This window comes from Mustela nivalis (assembly GCF_964662115.1).
Source record: "Mustela nivalis genome assembly, chromosome: 10".
Lineage (NCBI taxonomy): Eukaryota > Metazoa > Chordata > Mammalia > Carnivora > Mustelidae > Mustela > Mustela nivalis.
The window spans coordinates 106261447-106285225 of record NC_139029.1 but is presented as its reverse complement, the minus strand read 5'-3'; the positions used below and the strand labels follow the sequence as shown (position 1 = coordinate 106285225).

At 38.6% G+C, this 23779-nt stretch overlaps 1 protein-coding gene across 3 annotated transcripts in view; it reads left to right on the top strand.

The window, feature by feature from the left end:
* The first annotated feature begins 4829 nt into the window (after positions 1 to 4829).
* STXBP3 (syntaxin binding protein 3) overlaps positions 4830 to 23779 on the top strand; it is a 61708-nt gene continuing 42758 nt past the window's right edge. The window contains exons 1-3 of one of the 3 annotated variants that reach the window (XM_082687591.1): positions 4830 to 5020; positions 18512 to 18561; positions 19168 to 19249. In XM_082687591.1, the coding sequence (XP_082543717.1) occupies positions 4972 to 5020; positions 18512 to 18561; positions 19168 to 19249 (181 nt within the window). In that variant the 5' untranslated portion in view covers positions 4830 to 4971. The remainder of the gene's footprint in view (positions 5021 to 18511; positions 18562 to 19167; positions 19250 to 23779) is intronic. The other 2 variants (XM_082687592.1, XM_082687590.1) reach the window with 2 other exon arrangements.

Genomic DNA, 23779 nt, shown 5'->3' with positions numbered 1-23779 from the left:
TAGCCAAACACTACACACAGACTTCAACACATCCACTTCATAGCTATTTCATGGACACCAGCTCTTGCCACACAGCACTCTTGCCATTCAAGGGCTGCAAATGTTCATTCCCTGAGAGCTTGAAATCCACCATGCAGAGACACTGCTCATCTCAAGACAGACCTCCAGCAGGACCTTGCCATAGGTTGGAGAGCCTCATCTTCCAGGGAAGACTGTAGTAACAAACATCCTCATCTCAAGTTAGGAGGAAACCAAACTGCTTGTAGTGTTGGCCATCCCAGAGCATCCTGTGATGTTACCTCTGCGTGAGCATCTGCACGGGCAGAGCTGCTGGCCTGTTGCTGGAAGGATTGTAGGCAAGGTTGTGACTGAGCAAAGACTTTGATGGAGGGACAGTCAAAGCAAAGCCTTCCTAAGTGGCCGACTGACATGCACACACGTTTTGTGGGGAGGACTGTCAATCTTGTTGGTCACATCCCCCACTCACACTGCACTATCTTCATCTTCGGAGAGGAAAGACAATGATATATAAACCTATCGTACCTAAAAAAATGTGTGTCCTTTGAGAGCTTATTAAAAAATAGTATGAGTAGGGGCACCTGGGTGGTTCAGCCAGTTAAGCATCTACCTTTAGCTCAGATCATGATCCCAGGGTCCTGGAATTGAGTCCCACATTGGGGTCCCTGCTCAGCGGGGAGCCTGCTTCTCCCTCTCCCTCTGCTGCTCTCCCTGCTTGTGTGCATACACTCTCTCCATCCAAAAATAAAGAAAATCTTAAAAAAAAAATAGTGTGAGTAGGAAAAGCAGAGTTTGTTGCATCAGAGAGCACCACAGAGGAGGGCTGAGTTTAATGCACTTTTGTTCTTAAACACGAGTATATGGACAGGAGATGGACTAGGTGCATCTACGTCACTTGGAGAACTCATTGCTTAGTAAGGATTTCCAGACATCACCTCTGGAGATTCTAGTTCAGTACATCTGGGACCAGGCTTGGGAATCTATAGTTTTAACAAACTCACCAAGTGACATATAGCCAAGTTTGAGAAACTTAGAAGGTTTGCCTTGGGGAGCTCTTCCCAAAATTCAGTGATAAGAGGCTAAGAAGTGTTAAAAGATAAACTGAGGCATATTAAACATTTTAAGAGTTTGAGCCAAACCTGATTCTAATTTAGTAGCACCAAACCAGAAGTCATTAGGAGCACTCCACTGACAGAATCTCAAGGAAAGACTTTCATAGAGAAGAGACAGAAGCAAAGCAAGAATATTATTTGATTGGCTATAGCTTAAGTGGTTTCCATATTTGGGAAAGCCTAATTGGCTGTTTGATTGATTGTCTTTAGATTTTGATGTCTTCTTTTTTTTTTAAGATTTTATTTATTTATTCGAAAGAGAGAGATCAGAAGTAGGCAGAGAGGCAGAGGGAGGGAGGGGAAACAGGCACCCCACTGAGCAGAGAGCCTGATGTGGGGCTTGATTCCAGGACCCCGAGGTCATGATCCGAGCCGAAGGCAGATGCCCAACCAACTGAACCACCCAGGCACCCCTGATTTCTTTTTTTCTTGAGATTTTATATATTTACTTGATAGAAAGAGAGCACATAGGCAAACACAAGGAGGGAGAGAGGGAGAAACAGACTTCCCTATTGTGCAGGGAGCCCAACACAGGGCTTGATCCCAGGATCCTCATGACCTGCGCTGAGAGCAGATGCTTAACCGACTGAGCCACTCAGGTGTCCCAGATTTTGATTTCTTAACCTTGAGACATGCATAGGCTTAGGTTTGGTTTGCTTACACAGGCTGCTAAGGCATTAGTACCACCTCAGTTTAATAGCCTCCTTGTTTAACAGAAGGCAGAGGGGGTTGGCATGTGAGGAACCATTGGTGAGACGATCTGGAGGGGTCTATGAGATTCAGAGTGGGTCCATGCTGTGTGAGGGCAACCATGAACTGGGGCAGTGTTCTGGGCTGTGATGCAGGGCCCATGTGAGACTGTGTGCTGAGCCCACTTGCCAGCAGGGTGTTCTCTCCATATAGAGCTGTGTCCATGGCTGACTGGAATAGCCACAGAGCCAAGGGCTAAGGCCAAATGAAGGTAAGAATCCCTGGTTCTAGGACATTGGGGATCTGGGACCAGTACACCTCAATCTTATGAATACCAGGACACAGAAAAGGAAATGGCCATCTACTTTACTGAGGCATCTGAGGCTGGGCTGTTTTGGTCAGAATTCTACAGAAGACAAGATGGTCCACATTGGGTGAACTTATATAAAAGCAAAACATGGGTGTAGCACATACCATGTGCTTCTAGGTGCTTTCCAGATACTCAGTTCATTCTCAGAACAACCTTATGAGCTAGATAATATTACTCTTTTATACAGACAAGGAATATAAGACTCAGAAAGGTCAAGTAACTCACTCATGTTTACACAGCTAACCACTTGAAACACAAATTATCATGGGGCCACATAAATATGTAGCATTGATGAGACCTACTAATCCATGATATTTTTTGGAGACTATTTCTCTGGATTATCATGATTAAGTCACCAGTTATTAAGGAAGAAGACCTGGAAATAAGATGGTGAGTTAATGAGTTGCCCTAACTCAAGAGCTTTTATGTTCAGCCCTTGTTATTTTGATTATTTTTCTTCTTTCAAATTCTTTCAAAACATCATACATAGATGTTTTGCCTCTGACCAGTGTTGTTGGATTTTACCCTACATTCTGCCTTGTCATATTCAGGAGACTCAAATTCCTTGTTCAAGGCAAACAAACAAATTTTGTTTGTCAAGGCAAAAAGACAAATTCCTTGTCTAGGCAAATTAGGAAAGACAGCTCAGGGAGCTTATATAAAATTGGGGGAGCAAGGGAGGTTAAACAATACAGTACAACAGAAAAGGCAATCATCTTGGAGCCATTCTGAGGGCTTACATGATTTATTTAACTTCTGAATCTCAGTTTTCACATCTGTAAAATGCCAATAAGTACTTTCATCTTGTTGGGCTGTGTGAGGTTTTATCATATTTGTAACACATAAATGCAATGAAACTGAGGTATTTGAAGTCACACAGCTACTAAGAGGCAGAGCCAGGATTTTAGGCTAAGTCATACGTTTGTTCCACTGTAACACTCTGCCACCTTGGAATGTAGCCTTCAGGGACATGAGCTACAACTGTACCCCATGTGATCCAAGTCAAACTTCCAACCCCAGAAGGCCTTTCTGTGTCATTCCCTGGCACCTGGAGGCTCTTCACCCACCCCACTTCTCTGTCTTGGTTTAACTCTCTAGGGCAAGAAGTTCCATTTCAAAAGGGTGAGTCTGCACTGTCATGTCTTTCTCTCAGGGCTTGAGGCTCCACCTCCTATACTCAGCAGAATCTGATTTTCAATTGAAAGGGGAGAGGGAAATGATGTGTTCATTTGTTTAAGATCCTGAGCAACTGAGTCCATTTAAAGTAGGTTTAAAAGAGGTCAGGGTTCCAGCATCCATTCCCATATAAGCCATGAACGGAAAAACCATTAACGCCACAGGGTGTGCTTGAACCCAAATTATGGATGCTTTTATTCTTCATTCTCCTTTTCTCTCCTACAGAGCATATATTGCAAATTATCCCACAGACTACTCTACTGCCTTATCCTAGTCCCCACTCTACCACAAGCAGAGTATGTTTCCTTGTCTTTAAGGGTTGCTTTGAGGATCAATGAGATAATCCACTTACCATGATCCCTTGCATATAATAGCACTCAGTAAATATCAGTCACTGTTATTATGAGTATAGTAACTAACCATTTCCACTTTCCTATTAAGACTATCAGTTCTTGGGACGCCTGGGTGGCTCAGTTGGTTAAGCAGCTGCCTTTGGCTCAGGTCATGATACCGGCGTCTTGGGATCGAGTCCCGCATCGGGCTCCTTGCTCGGCGGGGAGCCTGCTTCTCCCTCTGCCTCTGCCTGCCATTCTGTCTGCCTGTGCTCGCTCTCTCCCCCTCTCTCTCTGATAAATAAATAAAATCTTAAAAAAAAAAAAAAAAAGACTATCGGTTCTTTGCAAATCTGCAGGAAACTCTACTTCCTGACAATGTATATGATTGCTATGTCACAGATGGGGTTCTCAGCAACTAAACTGATTTATTTTGTGATTGATTACTTTGATTTCATCCCCAAAGCACCCTCTCAGGAAATAGCTCTCTGCCAAAAATTTCTTTAAATTTCGTAACTGTCCGGAGAACACACACCCACGCGCAAAAGCAGGGGCAGCAGGACTCTATCCCAGAACCCTAAGATCATGACTTAAGCCTAAGGCAGAGGCTTAATCCACTGAGCCATCCAGCGTCCCAAGACATTCATTTTTTTTTTTTTCCAATCAACTTTTGACTACCTTCAACATGCCAATAATGGAGGTCTCAAAGGAGATTTAAAATTCTTTGGAAGTGGGTTTTTCATTTATTTGAGTGCCCTGGAAGTCTTGCATAGTTAGGGACACACTGGAGGGGACCTCAAAGTTCTACACGATTATTACGTCCTTGAAAAATGAATAAAATAAGTAAGGGATAAATTTTCTATTTGGTAGTTGAGCTGGCTATTGAGTGTAGTGTATTATGAATTGTTTCGCAAAGTGGAGACTTCTTTTGCAAAGAGAAGGAAGTACTTCTTCAACTACTGTATGCGTGAATTCGGAATTTCTTACATCGCCTTCTCTCTCAACCCACAGGAACGATTTTGCTTTTGACCTCAGAGGTCGACGCATTTCTGCTAATGGAACCTCCCGTTAGGGGGCGCACGACTGCCCCAGCCGATTCCACCCTCACTGCGCAGCCTCGGTCCAGGAGTGGGAGGGAATCCCCTTGCAGTCGCGCGTGGCGTCACCGGAGGGCGCGGCCAGTCAGTGGGGGCAGGGCCACAGAGCTGCTTTCGCCCTGGTAAAGTAGGTTGCAAACGGGAGGCGGAGGCTGCTCTTCTGCAGTGTTGGGAAGATGGCGCCGCCGGTGACGGAACGGGGGCTGAAGAGCGTCGTGTGGCAGAGTGAGTGCGGTGGGGCAGGGGCTAAGCGTGGGAAGGCCAGGAGGCCGCCACACTGTGCCTTGCTTTCCTGCCCCGGACCAGCAGTTTCTTAGGGAGCCGCCGCGGGCACTTGTTGCTTTGGGACCCGCGTCCCTGCTAGGACTTTTTCCTGCTTTCCTTCCCACCCCTATTTCTTGTCAGCACCAGAATGGGCGGGGTGGAGCGAGTGGCCTTCTCCCTCTCATGGGGCACCGCCTCGTCTCGGCCTCGCTTTGGCCCCGAAGCCTTGCCCTGGGTGGAGCGGCCCCCAGCCTGGCTTTTTCTCGCGCGGCCCTTGTGCCTATCCTCGGCGGGGCTCCCAGCGCTCCTCTGCTCCCCCCGGAGCCCCGCCAGTCGGTGATGTCTCTTCCACCCGGGACAATCTGCACTGTGTTTCTGTAACCCGCCCCTCCCCTTCTCCCCACACTTGTTTCCAAAGACTGCTTATTCGGCATCTTCGTTTTAGTACCAAGCAGGGTTTTAGAACTACACTTTCCGGTCCTCTAAAAGAAAAACAAAACCTTTCTGTTAAATAGACCCTTCTTCCGTATTCCTAGAGGAGCCCACTTTCTAAAGAGTTCTGGAGAAGGAACAATTTGAATGATTAAATCTCGGAGCAAAAGCTGCACCTTCTCTCTCTACACGCTCTGGGCCACTCCCTGCTGTTCCGACTGTACTACTGCTTGTTAGGTACTGATGTTCTGTTCTTCTGCCTTAACATCTACGATTTCATAAAAAATCACTCCAAAGCTAGGTCTGACAGGTTAGAGAAGGAATGAAACCAGAAAACAGGAAGAACCATCATTGTTTGGCTTGTGAGTTCAAATTAATTATGGCCTAGTAGTGGAAAAGGAGTAACATCTAATTAGTATTTCTGACTCTGGTTTGTTAAGCAAAGGATAGACATGACTTAAAATTCTGGGAGTGGGGCGCCTGGGTGGCTCAGTGGGTTAAGCCGCTGCCTTCGGCTCAGGTCATGATCTCAGGGTCCTGGGATCGAGTCCCGCATCAGGCTCTCTGCTCAGCAGGGAGCCTGCTTCCCTCTCTCTCTCTCTCTCTCTGCCTGCCTCCCCATCTACTTGTGATTTCTCTCTGTCAAATAAATAAATAAAATCTTTTAAAAAAAATTAAAAAAAAATTCTGGGAGTTACAGAGTTCCTTGTATAAAATTAAAACTCCAAATCAGTAACTGGCATATTGCTGAACATACTAGATACTTAAAACGACTGTATAAATAGAAGGGGGAAAATAAGTTATGATAACATGTTTTTTTAAAATTTGATAATAATAGGGTTAGCATTCTGTTTTTTAAGATTTGCATGGGTGACTTAAGATTTGGTACTATTTTTCAATCACAGTGATATGTAAGTACATATACATGAAAGTGGTAGTGAATTGCATTGTAAAAATAATTGCCAAGCTATATAACATCAGCATTTATAAGAAAAAACAGCTAATGACAATAACATCCGTTTTGATAGTGTGGAAACTGGGCAAGAGGCAGAGTTTAGCGATAACAAAATTTCTGTCTAGTGCTGTTAACTTGAGGTTGCACCAGGATGTGAGATGGAGTGTAAGATAAGATGGGAGACTGAAAGGAAGGAAAGAAATGTCAGGGTTAAAAAACAGTTATTTGAATCTTTGTGTAAATAGAAACATAACTAAAAAACAAGATGACATTCATTCATCATATAGAGAGTAAAGTAGAAAGAGAGAGAAGAGGGACTCTGAGTTCTGTTAGCAAAAGAGAATAGAGTCTGTAAGAAATGATGAAGGAATCTCCTAAGAGGTAGGAGAATACTACTCTTTTGGTTTTGCTAGATTGATCTAGCTAGATTTGCTAGTTGCATCATGGTAGAAAGCTGAATAACCTTCAAATTACCCAAAATGTAGGGAGAAGGAAACTAATATTTCTTGAACATTTATTCGGTGTTAGGCATTATTTTTTACATCTATGAAAATTTGGTAAGAATGATTCTCTTTATTTCATAGATGTTGAAATACATACATATCTTCATAGATACTAAAATATTATCATAGCTGTATCATATTATCATAGCCATATTATTCATAATAGCCAAAAAAATCAACCCAAATACCTATGGATTGATGAATAGATAAGTAATAAGCAGTATGTCCTACAATGAACTATTAATAAAAAGAAATGAACTACTGATAGATGGTACAGTATTGATGAATCTTGAAAAAGTTGTGCCAGTTGAAAGAAGCCATTCACAAATAACCACATATTGTATGACTCTGTTTACATTAAATGTCCAAAATTGGAGATAGAAAGTAGATTAGCAGTTGTGTACATCTGGGAGGAGGAGAAGATGGCGTGATTCAGGGATAATGGCTAAGGGGAGGGTTTCCTTTTGGAGTAATGAAAAGGTTATAAAATTGATTATGGTGGTGGATGCCCAACTCTGAATATACTGAAAGCTGTTTAATTGTACACCTTGGGTGAATTGTATGGTACGCAAATTATATCTCAATAAAGCTCTTTTTTAGAAACCTGATAGAGCTATTAAATATAGACTTAGTATTCACACCCAGGTCCTTCTGGCTGCAGAGTTAACATGTCATGTGTCTGTGAATTTCTGTAGTGTTTAATTTAAACCTTAGTTCAGAGCCTTATCTCATGCCCAGTTTATTGCTGTAGCCCCACCTCCTTACTAACACTCCAAGCTCTTGCTCGTAGCCTAACTGGCCAATAGCTGCCAGAATAATTTTCTTGTTACAGTGCAGTGCTGTGACCATGCTGATCTCCTGTTTGAAGACTGGAGAGAGTCCCTCCAGTTGTCTAGAAATGATTTCAAATACTTAGTCTGCTTTTGAAGACTTATAACCTGACCTTAACCTACCTTATTTTCTACCTTTTCCTTGTATGATCTTGATGTTCAACTAGTCTATACTGTTGAGTCTTCTTGAAATCTTCTCCATCTTTATGCCAATTTCTGTTCAGAATGCTTCCCTTATGCCTGTTCTTCACCTGTCCAAATTTTAGCTAGCCTTCAAATCTTGGCTCAAATGGGGCTACTATCTCCATAGTGGCTTCTTATTTTAACCCAGCCTCTTAAATTTCTGGAGCATTTGAAGTATCCTTCTCAAATGGCACTTTTCACTACTGCCTAATGTGTCTTGATAAGCTTTTTAAAGTTGGGTCCACTCTTGTGTCTTCTAGAGCTATAAATTCCAAACAGGCCCTAACAAAATGCAAATGCTTGTTAAAAGTAAATAGTAGATTATTTTTATAATTTTCTCCATTTTTTGCTACCCGAAGTCCCCCATTTGTTCAATTACTACTACTGAATTCCTGTGGGAATACAGCAGTAGAAGACAGAGACGTTCCCAGCCTTCTCAAAGCCTGCATTCAAGTAGGAAATAATAGAAAATAAAAATGTAAACAAGAAATAAGCAACATTTCAGTTTGTGAGATATATATATAGGCTACTTTAGCTAAATGGATCTGGAAAGGTTTCTCTGAGTAGGTGACATTTGAGCTGAGACCAAAAACATGAGAAGGGATCGATCAGCTTTTAGGGACTGTCTTAAAAACACTTTTTTTTTTTTTTTAAGATTTTTATTTATTTATTTGACACGAGAGAGAGAGAAAGAGAGAAGTAGGCTGAGAGAGAGAAGGGGAATTGGGCTCTCTGCTCTGCAGATGCAGTGCTCGATGCAGGGCCGAGGGCCCTGAGATAATGACCTGAGCTGAAGGCAGAGGCTTAATCCACTGAGCCACCCAGGTGCCCCTTAAAAACACTTTTTTAAAAAAAGCTTTACTATTTTGAGTGCAAAGGCTATATTTATTTGCAAAACTAATTTCCATACCTAAAATCAGCATAAGTTTCTAGTGGTTGGTATTACTCAGTTGCCACTTTTTGCTATAGGAAAGCACTAGCAAAAAAAAAATCACTGATAAAAGGTTTTAAATAAAAATTTGATGAATCAACTTAAAAAATAAAGCAACAAAACAAAGCAAGCTCAAGCCACCTGTGGCGGCTTTTTTCCTCATTGCAGTCTTGTCTGTAAGTAGTAGTCTGATGTCTGTGATTCTTAGCACATGTTTTACAGGAAATGTTAAGAGAAAGTTGCTCTACAAAAATTACAGATAAAAGTAATCAGAATGTATTTAAGGCAGTCCTTTATATGTTTAATCATAAGCTTTTCCCCTTTTTCACATTTTCCTTCCTTTTTAGTCCTTATATTTAAAAATGTGACTCATTTTTTTTTAATTTTTAATTTTTTTATTAACATATAATGTATTATTAGCCCCAGGGGTACAGGTCTGTGAATCGCCAGGTGTGATTCATTTTTTTCAGTACCTAACATCAACATAGCATTTTCCATGCTATTTCATAATCTTTACTATTAACATTTTTAAGTGTCTAAATACCTTGATGTGGCAAAAACAATTTTGGTAGCAAAAGATTGTCCCAGCCTCCCTCTCCAGATACAACTACTCTTAGGTTTCTTACAAATTCTTCTACAAGTTTTCTATTAAAATATAATCACATATAAAATATATTTTTGCTTTAATCAGTTATTTTTGTTTTATGTATTTTTTCATTCTGGTCATTTTAACTTTATCTTGTCAAGCAAAATTTTATTTTAATTTTCAGATATTTGCACAGTCATGTATTTTTTAAAATCAGTATTAATTGAGTATCTATGCTACACACTATCTTAAGTGCATATATATCTTGGCTTCCTGGAATTCACAGTTCAGTGGGGGGTGATGGCACACAAGTAGCACGTGCTGTATTAGCAATGCAGAATGTTTCATGAAAGAACAGGAAAAAAGGAATCATTGCCCTTCTGGAAGTGGATCAAGGAGGCCTCCAGAGAGGAAGGGCAATTGAAATGTGGTAGGATTTTGCCAGACAGGGAAATCTGAGCCATGGCCCAATCCTTAAAGTACAGTTTTTATGGGAGAGGCAATAATTCCTTTTGAATATGGAGTATTTTTTGCAAGTAATAGGGTGATGAAGACCAAAAGGTAGGTTGGACCTAAATAGTTTAGACATTAGGCAGTGAGGAATCATTAAAAAGGAAGGTTTTTTTTCCTCTTTCAGGTATCAGTCACCAGCAAAAAAAAAAAATCAGTGTCTAGCATTTTTGAAATTCTGTTGGAACAATGCTGAAAGGAAGTTTTCTTGTTTCTGTTTTGAAGGAAAATAACTAAGATTTCATTAAGCATATAGCTAAGTGTGCTAATGCTAAATTGACAGCTGAATGGATTTTTATCCATGTAACTGCCACCCAGATCAAGATACAAAATGCTTCCAAGTATCCCATAACTCTTCCCAGTCCAAATCCTACCCTCTTCTCCAGAATAACTATTATACTATTCTGACTTGTATTACCATTAAATAATTTTTGAAACAGTAGCTTTTTATTTTCACACCCTTATGTTTAAGAGAGAAACCCTCCGGGGCACCTGGGTGGCTCAGTGGGTTAAAGCCCCTCCCTTCAGCTCAGGTCTTGATCCCAGGGTCCTGGAATCGAGCCCCGCATCGGGTTCTCTGCTCCGCAGTGAGCCTGCTTCCTCCTCTCTCTGCCTGCCTCTCTGCCTACTTGTGAGCTCTCTCTCTGTCAAATAAATAAATAAAATCTTTAACAAAAAAAAAGAAAGAAACCCTCCAGACCTTTTTATTAACATATAATGTATTATTAGCCCCAGGGGTACTTCTGTATTTTCTTTGCAGAAATACAGAATTCACTACGTCCCTGCCTAGAAATATTAGTGCTTTAATAGTTGCCTTTGTATACATTTAGTTGGTCTTAAAGTAGTCCTCAGTTTTCATATATTCTACTTTCTTACAATTTTTAAACAGTGTGCCTTAAGCCCTAATTGGTTTTTCCCATGTGCAGTTTAGTCTGTTCATTCAGCTGACTAATAATGAGTATTGCATTTGTTCCTGTCCTGGGCTCCTGGATTTACCTTTATAAAGATTCTTACCTGAGATGCCCAGGTGGCTCAGTCAGTTAAGCATGTGACTCTTGAACTCAGCTCAGGTTTTCATCTGAGGGACTCGAGTTTAAGCCCTGTGTTCGGCTCCATACTGGGCCTGGAGCCCACTTAAAAAAAAAAAAAAGATTCTTACCTATTCACTAGATAACTTGGGCCACAGTTCAGCAAAATCTGTTGGAATCCTAATTGGGAATTAGTAACATGTACAAAAGTTTTTTGAGAATGTACATTTCTTTATGGTCCCACAAGTCTGCTTTTTGACTCTTTAATTTTTCAAACACATTGTCATTACGCATTACTTATAAAAGACTGGTTTATTATTTCTTCTCATTGGACTAAGAGTTGGGAAACTTGATTTTCATTCCAGATTATATTTAACTTTCAGAGCTTAAAGAATGAAGAGTTTGGACTTAAATGTTCTTTAAGATTTTTCAGCTTAAATTCTTTATGATTTTGTTTTTTAGATCTTCACTTTGTTATATTTTCTTTATTTCCGTTTGCATTCCTTTTTGTTTTTTGTTTTTTGGTTTTTTGGGTTGTTTTTAAGATTTATTTTTTTGTGGTGCCTGGGTGGCTCAGTCATGAAGCATCTGCCTTTGGTTCAGGTCACGATCCGGGATCGAGCCCCGCATTGGGCTCCCTGCCTGGTGGGAAACCTGCTTCTCCCTCTCCCACTCCCCCTTGCTTGTGTTCCCTCTCTTGCTGTGTCTCACTCTCTGTCCAAAAAAAAAAAAAGAAAAGAAATTTATTTATTTGTCAGAGAGAGAGAGAGAGGTAGTATGTGCACACAAGCAGGGGGAGCAAAAGGTAGGGAGAGAAGCAGGCTTCCCACTGAGCAGGGAACCCCATGTGGACTCTATCCTGACCCAGGATCATGACTTGAGCCAAAGGCAGACAGACGTTTAACTAACTGAGCCACCCAGCCATCCTGTCCACTTGGATTCCTCATAGTTTTCTCTTATCCCATAGTATTTCTTTTATGTTGTTTTGTTTAGGTCATAAATATTTAATATTAGGTTTTCATTATTTAATGACATTTTACAAATCATTTGTGTCTTAAGGCGTTTTGCTCTGACATCTGCTTACCATGATTCTTTGCTCCTTGTTAATTTACTTAGGCATGATTTTAGTCCAACTTTAGCAAGTTAAAATGAATTCCATATGTATTAAAGATCTAAAGTATAAAATGTAAAACAGCGAAATGTGGAGAAAATATAGGCTAGCATGAGTTAGATTAAAAAAAAAAAAAAAAAAAACAGTCGGGGCACCTGGGTGGCTCAGTGGGTTAAAGCCTCTGCCTTCAGCTCAGGTCATGATCCCGGGGTCGTGGGATGGAGCTCCACATCAGGCTCTGCTCAGCAAGGAGCCTGCTTCCTCCTCTCTCTCTCTGCCTGTCTCTCTCTACTTGTGATCTCTGTCAAATAATAAATAAAATCTTAAAAAAAAAAAACTATCTGGTAACCCACATCCCATTTAAAAAAAAAACTTGATTAAGTAAAAATTGTAAATCCCTATATGGTAGAAGACACCAGCTAAACTATAGATTAGAAGAAAACACTATGCGTAGGAAGAAAGGGTTAATATATAGAGTATCTGCAAATTGATAAGGAGAAGATAATGACTCAATAGAGCAATAAAGGATGTAAACAGGTGATTTGAAGGTTGGGATATTGATTTGATTGTTTTTAGTGGAAATACAAATCAAGACCAGTTTCTTTCTTTGACCCATCAGACTGATAATCATGTTGTAATTGGGAAGCTTGCTGGTGGGAATGCGAATGGTTAAAAACTTTTGAGAAAGCATTTGGCAACATAGAGTAAAATAAGAGACATATCTTTTGATGCCAACAGTCTCTTACAGAGCCTCACCTTCAGAAATAAAAATAATGGTGAATAAAGATATATGTATAGGGGTACCTGGGTGGTTCATTTGGTTAAGCATCTGACTTTGGCTCAGGTCTTAATCTCAAGAGTTGTGGGATGGATCCCTGAGATGGACTCTGTGCTCACTGGGGACTGTCCTTGTCTTTGTGCCCCTCTTCCCTCTAGTACATGTACTCTCTCTGCCTTCTCTCTCTCTCTCACTTAAATAGTCTTTTTTTTTTTTTTTAAGATTTTATTTATTTGAGAGAGAGCATGAGAAAAGAGAAAGAAGGAGTACACACCAGGGGTAGGGGTAGAGGGAGAAGCAGACTCCCTGCCAAGCAGGGAGCCCAATGTGGGAGTCAGTCCCACGACCCTAAAATCATGACCTGAGCTAAAGGCAGATGCTTAATCAACCGAGATGCCCTCAAATAAATAAAGTCTTTTATTTATTTATTTATTTATTTTTAAAGATTATTTATTTATTTATTTGACAGAGAGAGATCACAAGTAGGCAGAGAGGCAGGCAGAGAGAGAGAGAGAGAGGAGGAAGCAGGCTTCCTGCTGAGCAGAGAGCCCAATGCGGTACTCGATCCCAGGACCCTGAGATCATGACCTGAGCCAAAGGCAGCGGCTTAACCACTGAGCCATCCAGGCTCCCTAAATAAAGTCTTTTAAAAAAAGATATATGTATAAAGATCTTCATTGCAAATTATAGTGGCAAAAATGAAACAGGATGACTACCTGTCATATAGGAGAATAGTTGAATAAATTATGGTGTTCCTGTAGTAAGGAATGTAATGTAGCTATCAAAAAGAAGTATTTGTATCTGTGTGTTTATATTGTATAAAGGGTATCTATAATGTATGTTTAATGAAAACAAGCAAGTGACAGTAATGGATATATGTTGATTCCATTTTTGTTAATAATCTGATTATTAGAGAAAAACCCTCATAGATGTTAGAACAGGATGATAAATTGGAGTGGGAGGCAAAGAGACTGGCACTGTTACAGTGTTGGTCCAAGAAAGAAGGCCAGATGTGGCAAAGGAGATAGAAAACAGATGGAGAATATGAGAGAGATTCTGGAGATAGAATAAATAGGATTTAAGCTGGGGGAGAGTCATCTTACACTAGGATTCAGGTCTAGGAGAGTAGGCAGCAGATGATGCTGTTTATTGGTAAAGGGAAAGAGAAGGAACAGTTTTGGAGGGAAAAAGCAGTTTAGGTTTAGAACACAGGGTTAAGTGAAAAGTTGTATCTAGTGAGCAGGTGGAGATATATAGGTATAAATCACAGAAAAAGGAGCTGAATTTGAGATCTGGATTTAGATAAGAACAGATAAAGAGGGAAGGGTGCCTTTTCCAGGTCCATGTTGAGATTGTCTTTAGTACTGGTATTTTTCCCCTCTTATTTCCTTCTTTATGAATTACACATTGCTAGGCTTTTTGGTTTCCTTAAAAACTGTTATTCATAGATGATTTCCTATTTTCCAAACAAACCAGTTTCTTTTGTGTTGTCACCAGGTTTGTTAATAGTTTCTCTGTGATTTAAGAGAACTGTACAAGTATACCTTCCACATTGCTGATGCACACTAAATTAGCTCTAGTTTCATTTTTCCCTTCAAAGTTTTCATTTCCTCTTTGGTATTATATTTAAATATATCTCCTTTTATGTTTAGGAGAAAGAATGAGCAAAGCAGAGTGGTTGGCATTAATAAGTTGTTACTTGGGTAGCATTTGGACTGGTGGAAAATCAACTTAGAGAGTAGTCAGAGGCCACTTGCTAGAGGATGTTGAATAGTAAAATCTAAATTTTATTCTGTAGGCAGGAGTGAGCGCTTGAGAGAATTTCGAGGTAGGCTTTGATGTAAACAGAAAATTGTGCTTCAAGAAGATAACTGACAGCAGTGTGGAAAAAATGGATTGAACTGCCAAAGGGGTTGGAGGTAGAAAGCAGGACATTCAAGTAGGAGACTATTTCAGTAGTTCAGTGAGAGATGATGAGAATCAAGGCAATGTTGGGGTAGTGGCAGTCACCAGATAAAACAGTCAACACTGCCTTTTTATTGGATATGGGGGAACGGAGGAAATATCCAAAGACTATGACTAAGAAAATGCCAATGAAACCTCTTAGAAATGGAGAAGTCTTAGAAATAGAGAAGTTTTTAGGGAACTATAATTTCAGTTTGAGGTATATAGAAGCTTAAACCTATACTGCATAATTGAAGGATAAGATATAAGATATGAAGGATAAGATATAAGATTTGTAGAAAATAGAAGGACTACTGGGGTTACAGGATATGGGGAGAACTTGGTCAAAGAGTACAAACTTACAGTGAGAAGACGAGTAAGTTCTGGGGATGTAATGCACAGTAGTGTGATTATAGAGAACAACACTGTATTATATACTTGAAAGTTGTTAAGGTAGATAGATCTTAAATGTTCTCACCTCCCAAAATAACAAAAAGGATGGTAATTATGTGAGGTGTTAGAGATGTTAAGTAACATTACAGTTGTAATTATATTACAGTATATGTGTATCAAGTCAACACATTGAGTATCTTAAAGTTGTCTTTTATGTCAGTTACATCCCAGTAATGTAGGGAAAAAAGTGAAGGGTGGGTGTGATAGATGAAACTTTTAAGAATTAATATGGTTTCTGAGGAAGAGAGTAGAGAAGCCAACTGAAGGAATTGAATCTTTGCAATATATCCATATTTGGGGTGCTAGAGAAACGTATGTAAGGTCATATAATTTTCATTAGTATTTGGAGGAAATACCTTCTTAGTTCTGTAACGTTAGTTGATATGATTTCCTTTGATGTCCTTCCGAACATACCTTACCTATGATCCTATCACTTTTCATGGATGCCCCTAATTTCTAGTCCACAAAGCTAGTTATTTCTTTATTGTCTATTTTTAAGACGCTGACACTATCTAGGTATCTTTGGATTCCAAGGCAGCACTATCCAGTAGAAATAGAATGCAAGCCACATAAATAATTTAAAGTTTTCTAATAGCCACATTAAAGAAGAGTAGAGAAATTGATAAAGAGTATTTTAATAATAAATTTCTAAAATGTTATCATTTAAACTGTAAAAATTAAAAAATTAATGATATTTTCCTTTTTTTTTTTTTAATTTTTATTTATTTATTTGACAAAGATCACAAGCAGGCAGAGAGGCAGGCAGAGAGAGGAGAAGCAGGCTCCCCTCTGAGCAGAGAGCCTGATGCGTGGCTCGATCCCAGGACCTTGAGACCATGAGACCATGACCTGAGCGGAAGGCAGAGGCCCAACCCACCGAGCCACCCACGCGTCCCCCCCATTTCTTTTTTAGTACGTCTTTGAAATCTGTTGTGTGTTTTATACTTCCAGGACATCCCAGTTAAGTGGCTAACCAAATTTTAAGTGCTCAATAGTGACATGTAACTAGTTGCAGTATAGAAACAGTGTAGTTTCTATGGTTCTAAAGATTATAATGAGATGAATTCTTCCAAGGGAACTCTTCAATCTGCTCCATCATAAATTCCATGAGCATTTGTTTCTTTGATTTTCAACTTAAGGTATATAGAAATAAAGCAGGCTTAGAAAGGGAAGTAGCATAATATTTTAGTGTCTGAACTCTGCCTGAGAAATCCTCATCTCTGCCTATAGAGTAGAGGAAATCAGTGCTTTAGGCTTAAACTAGCATTCAACATTCTAGGCTTTTGCCATTATTCTCACTTATTATTATAATCTTCCTAGCAAACATATCTAAGCACGTTAACTAGTATTCCTTAATACTTTTAAGCCTTCCCAATTACAGTAAAACCTTCCAGATCACACTTGTTATGATGAGATTTAGTAAATCCTTATTAAATACACCCTGCTTGAATATTTCTACAAGCATTAACTTAAATATAAATTAGAAAAGTTCAAATGAATTATATAAACATCTCATAACAGGAATTAGTGAAATTAGAAGTTACAATAATTTATATTTTAATTCTATTTTATTTATTACATACCACTTTTTATTTTCAGAATTGAAAATCGGGCGCCTGGGTCACTCAGTTGGTTAAGCAACTGCCTTTGGCTAAGGTCATGATCCCAGAGTCCCGGGATTGAGTCCCTGCATTGAGCTCTCAACTCCACAAGTTTCTCCCTCTGACCTCCCCTCTCATGCTATCTCTCATTCACTGTCTGTCTCTCAAATAAATAAAATCTTTTTTAAAAAATTGAAAATTAACAAAACATTAAATGTGGGGAATTGCTTATTATGACATGAACAATAGATATTTGTATGAATTGCCTATGTATTATTTAATATATAAGAAAAAAATTTTGTAAATCAGTGAACTAATTTAAAAAAATATATTTAGATTTTGAGTATTATTGAAAGGAACATGTAAATATTTATTGATTATAAATGAAGACTGAATATTTGTATCTAGTGCTATAATATAAATTGTTGAAAATTGTAATGCAGTAAACCAGGAAGAAAAGTAACTAGTTTCAATTGTCAGATATAATTTAGCAATGGGATTTTCCTGTGAGTTTTGTTTTCATCTTATTTACTTGGGATTTAAGTAGAATAGGAGAAAGCAAATTAGTTAATAGTTTCAGAAATATTTTTGAGATATATTTACATACTGAAATATATTCTTAAGTATATTAGCCTTTCGTAATACTATTCTTTTAAGATTTTATTTATTTATTTATTTGAGAGAGAGAGAGTGAGAGGAGGGAGGTCAGCAAGAGAAGCAGGTCAGCAAGAGAAGCAGACTCCCTGCCGAGCAGGGAGCCCAATGTGGGACTCCGTCCTGGGACTCAAGGATTGTGACTTGAGTCGCTTAACCAACTAAGCAACCCAGACACCCTTTCATAATATTTTTATTCTCAAAAGTTTAAAAACATATTACAGTTTAAATATAAGTAGGGGGCACCGGGGTGACTCAGTCAGTTGAGTGTCCCAATCTTTATTTTGGCTCAGGTCTGATCTGAATGTCATGGGATGGAGTCCCCAGTTGGGTTCCCCAGCTCAGGCATGGGGGAGTGAGGAAGTAGTCTGCTTGAGGTTCTCTTTTCCTCTGCCCCTCCCCCAGTTGGGTATGAATGCGTACTGTCTCTCTAAAAATAAATTTATAAATGTTAGGTATTAACAATAATTGGATTTGGGGGCACCTGGGTGGCTCAGTGGGTTGAAGCCTCTGCCTTCAGCTCCTGTCATGATACCAGGGTCCTGGGATCGAGCCCCGCATCGGGCTCTCTGCTCAGCAGGGAGCCTGCTTCCCCCTCTCTCTCTGCCTGTCTCTCTGCCTACTTGTGATCTCTGTCTGTCAAGTAAATAAATAAAATCTTTTTTAAAAAAATAATACTCTCTGCTCAGTGGAGAGCCTGCTTCCTCCTCTCTCTTTCTGCCTACTTGTGATCTCTCTGTCAAATAAATAAATAAAATCTTAAAAAATAATAATAATAATAATTGGGTTTTTACTTAGAATTTAACAAGTATCTATACTTTTTATGTAGGTTAACAGATTTTCAATTGGATACTTTCCCAATGATTTTGATATAGTTGTTTTTGAGTAGTTACTCTATTACTCTTTTTCTAGCTGTTGATTAAGATTCATAAATTTTTTTTTTTTTTTGGCAGAGATAAAAGCAACAGTGTTTGATGACTGCAAGAAAGAAGGCGAATGGAAGGTAAAATTTGCATATTTTGCCCTTTAATTGAGGACATCAATATACTGTCCTTATTATACTTCTGTAATGGTGTAGTCTGGAACTGTACTGATTGCGTTCAAATCCCAGCTTCACCACTTGATAGCTGTGACTTCTTGGATAAATTACTTGATCTCTCTGTTCCATGTTTATAAAATAGGGTTAGTATTACCTCATGGTGTGGTTGTAAAGATTAATGAATTAATCCATGGCAAATGATTAAAATAGCGCCTGGAATATTTATTATTTCATAAGTGGAATTTTATAATTTTAAGAAAATTTGATGTTAAACACAAGATAAATTTAAGATGAACAAGTTATCAAAAATAAAACAAACAAGTTCTCTTCTTCAAAATGGAAATGTTTCTGTTTGCTTACTTATTATGATATTATATGTATGTATATTGAGAAAATAAATCTCCGGGTCATACAAGTTAAAAGGTGAGTTGAGATAATTTTGCCTGTTGTCCTAATATTTTCATTTTATGTAATATAAGGTCTATATTTGAGTGAGTTTAATGTATTCTGTGTTTTGTGAATTCTTGGCAATCAAGTTCTTATACTTTCTTAATTTATATTCATTTTAAGATCATGCTTTTAGATGACTTTACCACTAAGCTTTTGGCATCATGTTGTAAAATGACAGATCTTCTAGCAGAGGGTATAACTGGTAAGTGTTACCAATACTCATCATCAAAACTTTATTTATTGTGATTGGGGAAGTTTGAAGTATTAATAAATTTTATTTAGTCATTGTGTTTCTGAGGGGGTTATGTTTTATTCACTGGACATTCTTTTCTCTGTGGATCTTCAGAATAACCCTTGGCACTCTGAAAAACAATCTGAGGGGTTTGAAGTGGCGGGGGGGTGGGAGGTTGGGGTACCAGGTGGTGGGTATTATAGAGGGCACAGATAGCATGGAGCACTGGGTGTGGTAAAAAAATAATGAATACTGTTTTTCTGAAAATAAATAAATTAATTAAAAAAAAAAGAAAATCCTACTGTGTAAGCCTTAGCCTATAGTACTCAGTGTGTCTGGGAACTATGCCATATTGTATAGAAAATAATCCCTTTTTTGCAAATGGTTTTAACACAAAAGTAGAGAAAAGGTGAGGAAGAAGAAAAATTCAGAAATTAATTCAAGAAATGACATGTACAAACTGAAAGTTTAACTAAATCTCCATGCTTTTATCACTTACATTTTCTGAGAGGCAGAGATCCATTCAATGCAGCTCTCCTTCTAGAACTGTTGGCATATTCGTGTCCCTGTTACTCTGCTAATAATATTCTCCCTAGGACCCATTATGACTCCACTCCCTTCATACTTTCTTAGCTCCATGCCCTGCTCTCCTGAGTGCTGCCTTTACATGAAGTTTGAACCTTATCTACAATATACTTTTATTCTTTTGCCTTAGTCTCTTTCTGCATTATTAATATTTTCTTCTTTCCTTTTCCCTTTGCAGTCTAGTGAAAAATGTAAAGTTCATTGCCACATGAAGCTTTAGAAAACAACTTTCTAGAACTATTACTCATGACATGACTGTTGGCTTTTAACCATGGATCTTATGCAAGGACTAATAAACACAGGAAGAAACCAATAAGATATGGTTTCACTTATTTGTGGAGCATAACAAATAGCATGGAGGACATGGGGAGTTAGAGAAGGGAAGGGAGTTGGGAGAAATTGGAAGAGGAGGTGAACCATGAGAGACTATGGACTCTGAAAAACAATCTGAGGGTTTTGAAGGGGCAGAGGGTGGGAGGTCGGGGTACCAGGTGGTGGGTATTATGGAGGGCACAGATTGCATGGAGCACTGGATGTGGTGCAAAAATAATGAATGCTGTTATGCTGAAAATAAATTAAAAAAAAAAAAAGAAAAAAAGAGTAACCCTTGGAAGTTTTCTTTAGCTGAGACTATAATTCAGTGCCCTGATCAAAACTAAGTCAGTTGCCTTGTTGAGTTTGTTACTGAAATTTTTAACTGTTATATATTTGATAATGGTTTTGTATGATCCATGACAACCCTTTAAAGAGATTTTAAATATCCTCACTGGTAATGAGGAAACTGAGGCTCAAAGTTTAATATAGGGGTGCCTGGGTGGCTCAGTTCATTAAGTATTTGCCTTTAGCTCAGGTCATGATCCCAGGGTTCTGGGATCGAGCCCTCTGTCGGGTTCCCTGCCCAGCAGGAAGTCTGCTTCTCCCTCGCCCCTCTGTATGTGCTCGCTCTTTCTAGCTCTCACTCTCAAATAAATAAAATTTTTTAAAAAGTCAAATATAATTATTTTATATTTTGGAATTTAATGTAGAATGTGTGCCCTCTGTCACTGCTACTTGTGAGGTTCAAATGTACACCAGTATTTTCTTTTTTTTTTTTTAATTTATTTATTTATTTGACAGAGGGAGATCACAGGTAGGCAGAGAGAGAGGGGAAGCAGGCTCCTCACTGAGCAGAGACCCCGATGTGGGACTGGATCCCAGGACCATGAGATCATGACCTGAGCTGAAGGCCAAGGCTTAACCCACTGAGTCACCCACATGCCCCTACACCAGTATTTTCAAGAAAACCTGAGCATTGTATACAGCGGGAGGATTATCTGAAAGTTTTTATAATGTTTATTTTGATATTTATATGTCAGATCTTTAACATAAAATATTTTATTATTGATTATATATTTGTAATATCTAATTTGTAATATATATTTGTTTGTCTTTATGGTATTTATGGTCTTCTCAGTGGATTAAAGCCTTGATTTTTCTACTGTTGGACAAATGTAATATTGATTAAGCCACGAAGTTTTTTAAGTTTCCAGAGGTCATTTTGATTTGCAACTAGAGTGAGAAGCATTTGTTAATGTGAATAAAAGCTGTGAAGCTACAGAACAGTTTTGCACTGTAAGGTTTTATTGAATTTTTGTAGACCATTGTTCTTACTGTATGTTCAGTGTTCATAGATACTCTTCAAGGAAAAGATTCTGTTGCCAAGTAAGTTTGGGACTTTCCAGAGGTTTTTTTAATATGCTATCAAATATGTGGATTCCCCTGGGTTTAGGTATAGTACTCAGTTTTAATAATTTGACCACAGAATGCTTTTTTTTTTTTTTTTTGAGAAGCATTTCATAAGGACTGTTTATCATGGAGCACATTGCTTCCTTATATCCTCTGCTGTCACCTCGGTTTGCTCTGGTTTAATCATCATAATATCTACCAACTTGAACTTGCACAGTCCTTTTGAGTCCCACATGGGCTCTCAAATTGAGATTCCCTCAATTAGACTTGGTATTGCAGGTTTAGTGATCATACTTTCTGTCATCATTCAGGTCATTTCATTAAAATATTCAGTAGTGTCTTAGAAGTTTTAAAAAATTGATGAGAAAAAAATGAATGTAGGATGCTACGTCAATGAAGAGTAAAGCTAAGTAGAATCCTTAAAAAATAAAGTAAAGCTAAGTAAAAGCCTTTAAAAATCCTTAAAAATAGACTGGGAGTTAGATTATTCCTTGTCACTGTTATAGGAATTCCCTGGTGGTCTAGTGGTTAGGATTCGGCGCTCTCTCCTTGTCACTGTTATAGGAATAATTATAAAGATCCTTTTAAAAAATCTCTTAATAGATACCCATTTTCCAGGAATTAAAGAAGTGGCACTTTGTGCTATTAATAACAAGATATTTAAGAGTATTTTCAAAGTCTTTTCTAAATCATATCATAGTATTTTCACATTTTAACATGTACATTACTCACCAAACATAATATATGCAGCATAAGACGACTGTAAGACACTTCATTTTGAGGGTTAAGCAATAAAAAGTTTATAAGATTTAACCTTGATCTCTTTTTTCTTTTAAGATTTATTTATTTGAGAGAGAGAAAGAGCACAAGCAGGAGGGACAGAGGGAAAGAGAGGGAGAATCTGAAGCAGACTCAATGTGAAACCAGTTTCAGGGCCTGATCTCACAACCCCAAGTTCACTACCCGAGCTGAAACCAACAGTTGGTTGCTTAACTGACTGTGCCACCCAGGCACCCCAACCTTAATCTTTTTTTTTCTTTTTAAGATTTTTTATTTAACAGAGAGACCGATAGAGAGGCAGGCAGAAGGAGAGGAGGAAGGAGGCTCCCTGCTGAGCAGAGAGCCTGATTCGGGGCTTGATCCCAGGACCCTGAGACCATGACCTGAGCCAAAGGCAGAGGCTTAACCCACTGAGCTACCCAGGTGCCCCACTAACCTTAATCTTTTAAAGTTGAAATTACAGTTGTTGGGATTGGAGATAAAACTAAATACACCCTTGGAAACCTTATTTGACATCCTAATAGAAGCTATGATAAACCTATACTTTACTAGTATAAATGTAGGGAGGAAAAAGATCAATCCCCAAATTTACCAGAGAAGTCCCAAAAGTAGCCTCCCTATCAGAGTAATCTCCCTGTCAGAGTAATCTATCTTTTTTTATTTCTTCCTTTCTTTTTTATAAGACTTTATTTATTTATTTATAAGATTTTATTTATTTGTCAAGAGAGAGAGCACAAGCAGGGTGAGCAGCAGGCAGAGGGAGAAGCAGACTTCCCGCTGAGCAGGGCACCTATTGCAGGACTCCATCCCAAGACCCTGGGATCATGACCTGAGCCAAAGGCAGACGTTTAACAGACTAAGCCACCCAGGCGTACCTATTTATTTTATTTAGAGAGAATGTGCTTGCATACAAGTTGGAGGTGGCAGAAGGAGAGAGAGTCTCAAGCATACCCCCCACTGAGCACGGAGCCCCACACAGGGCTTGATCCCATAACCCTGAGATCATGACCTAAGGCAAAATCAAGAGTTGGATGCTCAACTGACTTAGCCACCCAGGTGCCCCAAGTTTAATCTTTTTAATTCTTTCTGGGACTCTTGACAGCTTTAGTCTTAAAAGATGGTTCTCTTGATTTGTGGAATGATACTTCAGTTTTTTGTTTTTTGTTTTTTGTTTTTTTAATATAGCTTTAACAGTTAATTTGACAATTTTGAGTTTCCTAGTTTTAAATTTTCATCGTTTCATATAAGTTAATTTTATGAACCTCTTAATTTCAATAGTAAAACTATAATTGAGTAAATTTTGATATTTCATTATTAAAAATACTTTATCAGTATTGCATAGTTTTAAAAGAATAAGTTAATTAGGAGTTTATTTGAAGAATATTAGTAGTTAAAACTTGGATTCTGGAG